We start from the raw sequence: 2,857 nt of genomic DNA, 5'->3' as shown, positions 1-2,857 counted from the left end.
GGGGGGGGGGCGGGCAGGAAGGGCGGAAGCGCCGCCGTCATTCCCGCCCAATGCGCATGCGTAAAAGGCGGGGCGGTGGCGGGCGCTGCGCACGCGCAGTGTGGCGGCCGCCAGGTTTGAACGGCGAGACGGTTGGAGAGGCGGGAGGAGCGTGAGGGGGGTCAGTGCCGGGGGGACAATGCCCGGGGCAACGGGGGGGCAGTGCCGGAGGGAGGGGCAGTGGCCGTGCCAGCGGTGGTCAGTGCCCAGGGCAGCGGGAGGGGCCGTGGCCGGGGCTGGGTCAGGCCGGGCTGGGCTCCCTCCTTCCCCTCGGAGGATGCTCCGGGAGGCCCGAGTGTCCCGGGGGAGTCGCGGTGGTGGCTGAGGGAGGGGCGATGGTGCAGGTGGGGAGGAGGGCGAGGGGTGTTTTCCAACCCTAGCTGCTCGGTAGAAAGGCTGCAGAAGAATCCAATGTTTGCGAAATAGAAAGGTAAGTGTTATTATGATCCTTTAAAATCTGTACACAACCCTGCAGGGGATCGTGGCTTGTTGACTGATGACACTGGCATGCACAATACAAGTAAGGAAAATAAAAATGCACAAAATAAACTGAGGAGAAAACTGTTGGTTGTGTTATTCCATCTTTCTGGTTATGTTGATTTTTTGGCTCACAATGCTATCTAAAATTTTATCGGGTCATTTTTAAATTGAAAGGAGCTTGTGTTAATTTTTTGCCTTGTGAATTTTTTTCTTCCTTTTTCTAATGTAAGAAAGAATAAAGTTTTGATACACTGTTGTCTGTGCATCTTCTGAGTATATTGTCTGACCTGCTGGAGGGCAGTCAGCTCTAAATTATTTCTGCTGCATTCAATCTAGTGTTTTGCAGGATGCCTCTAAAATCTCTTTGTCAGGAAAATAAATGTTTCTTTTCTTGCAGGGAACCAGGTCTCTGATGTTCTTCAGCTGTTGGAGGTTGATCTCTTTTCTTGCCTAGTGAAGGACTGGATCTCGTGACAAATGAGGAAAATTCTCCAGTCTCAGCTGGGAGACAGAAAAGATGAAGAAAATATGGAGTTCTAGGACCCCAAAGCGGCCTCTGGAGGTTGACCATAAAATCCAAACTGATCTCTCTGCGTGGCGGAAAAGAGGGAAAAGTGACCCTGAAAAAAGTTCCCAGAATCATCAGTCTCCTGGAGGTCAGAAAAATGACATCAATCAGAAAAACGATGTTGGTGGGAAAAACGACAGCCAGGAAGTCTCTCTGGAGAAAGCTTTGAGCTACTTTGAGAAAGGTAAGAGCACTTTTAAGGTTGGCTCTCTAAGACTGAAAACATAATAATTACATTCTTCATAAAAAGAGTGATAATAATATAAAAATAATATATTTTACGTCTGGTTTTCCTCTTCAATGCCTGAGCTATGTAATATTTTTTTTAATGTATTAAAAGCTTTCTGTCACTACTATGTAAAAAAAAAAAGGAATATGATAGAATCATGGAATGGTTTGGGTTGGAAGGGACCAAACTCCTGCCATGGGCAGGGACATCTTCCACCATCCCAGGTTGCTCCAAGCCCTGTCCAACCTGGCTTTGGACACTTCCATGGATAGGTCATCCACAGCTTCTCTGGGAAACATGTGCCAGGGCCTCCCCACCCTCACAGTAAACAATTGTTTCCTAATACCTAATCTAAGTCTACTTTCTGTCACTTTGTATCTATTCCCCCTTGTCCTGTCACTACATGCTCTTGTAAAAAGTCCCTCTCCATCTCTCTTAATAAAAAGAATAATTTTAAAATAATCTAATTTTACTTCTGTATTCCCTCCTTAATCCCTGAGCTATGTAAATGTTTCTTTAATGTCTTGAAAGTTCTTCCCCCTCTTATTACTGTGTAAAGAAAAAGGAGTATACGTAGGGGCAGTTCAGAGAAGCTTAAAGTTTGTTTTCATTTCGGAAGTTGTTACATCCCGTGTTTGTCCCGTTTGTTTTCCCTAGTTCAAGGCCAAGGCCGTGTTTCCCTGAGAAACAACAGTGCTCTGCAGAAACACTTGGCTGCTGTGGAAAGCATTGCCCTGCAACAAGGGCTGCCCCCTGAAGGTTTTGAGATACTGTTGAACGTGGTGCTCAGTGGCAAATTTGGTAAAACCTTTATGTGTTGCTGGTGTATCTTCTGTGAATGTCTCCTTCTCCTCCAATCAAACCTGCTTCAGATAATGTGTTTGTGGTGGCTGTATTGTTGGGTACTGTAGTGTAAAATTAATTTTTCTGGCATGCCTTGGTGTAAAAAACTAACCTCAGTTCTTACTCCAGGGGAGTGGTGCCCAGTTAAATATTATGGCTTGTTACAGATTTTGTTTTAAATTTTTTTCCTTTGTTCATAATTGCAGGTTTCTGAAAGGCTTGAATTGTGCCCTCACCAAGCATTGTGTTTTTTCTTTGCTGTAATTGTTTGTGTAGGTTTCGTTTCCCCAAGATCAAAATAACTAAACAAACTGACATAGCTGTGTTAGTGAAAGTTGCTAAAATTAGGTTGTCATCCCCACAGTCAATTCAGCAGTCAGTGCAGCCCTCGTGTTGCTTTCTTAGAAATGTTGTTCACCATTTATACTTCTAAATAATGAAATATTAATTGGAAAAAACCCTAAACTTCTACCTCCCTCCAGCACAAGGGGAGCACACAGAATTCTTTCCCCGTTATGCAAGTAGTTTAGTGATTCTCTTCATTTAAAATGATCAGCTCATCTCCAGATCTGCTGATCTTTGACTTACAGTCCCATACCCTTTTGCTCAAGGCATTGGTTGTTTAATGTTAAGAGAATCTGTGTTACTTTTGGTTGTCTTGCCAGGAGCCTGAAGACTATTTTGATACTAAAATACTC

At 44.4% G+C, this 2,857-nt stretch overlaps 1 protein-coding gene across 1 annotated transcript; it reads left to right on the top strand.

Annotated features, from left to right (window-relative positions):
• Window positions 1–70: 70 nt before the first annotated feature.
• Window positions 71–2,141, top strand: LOC108491868 (centromere protein I-like; the record flags this gene model as incomplete). The annotated part of the gene is made up of 3 exons (XM_017803668.1): window positions 71–160; window positions 917–1,271; window positions 1,974–2,141. Coding segments are annotated over exons 2-3 (403 nt in total), but the record flags the coding sequence as incomplete, so codon positions are not given.
• Window positions 2,142–2,857: the final 716 nt, after the last annotated feature.

This window comes from Lepidothrix coronata, unplaced genomic scaffold, assembly GCF_001604755.1.
Source record: "Lepidothrix coronata isolate B3197 unplaced genomic scaffold, Lepidothrix_coronata-1.0 Scaffold2159, whole genome shotgun sequence".
Lineage (NCBI taxonomy): Eukaryota > Metazoa > Chordata > Aves > Passeriformes > Pipridae > Lepidothrix > Lepidothrix coronata.
Note: the sequence above shows the minus strand (reverse complement) of the source record. Positions and strands in the feature narration are given on the sequence as shown.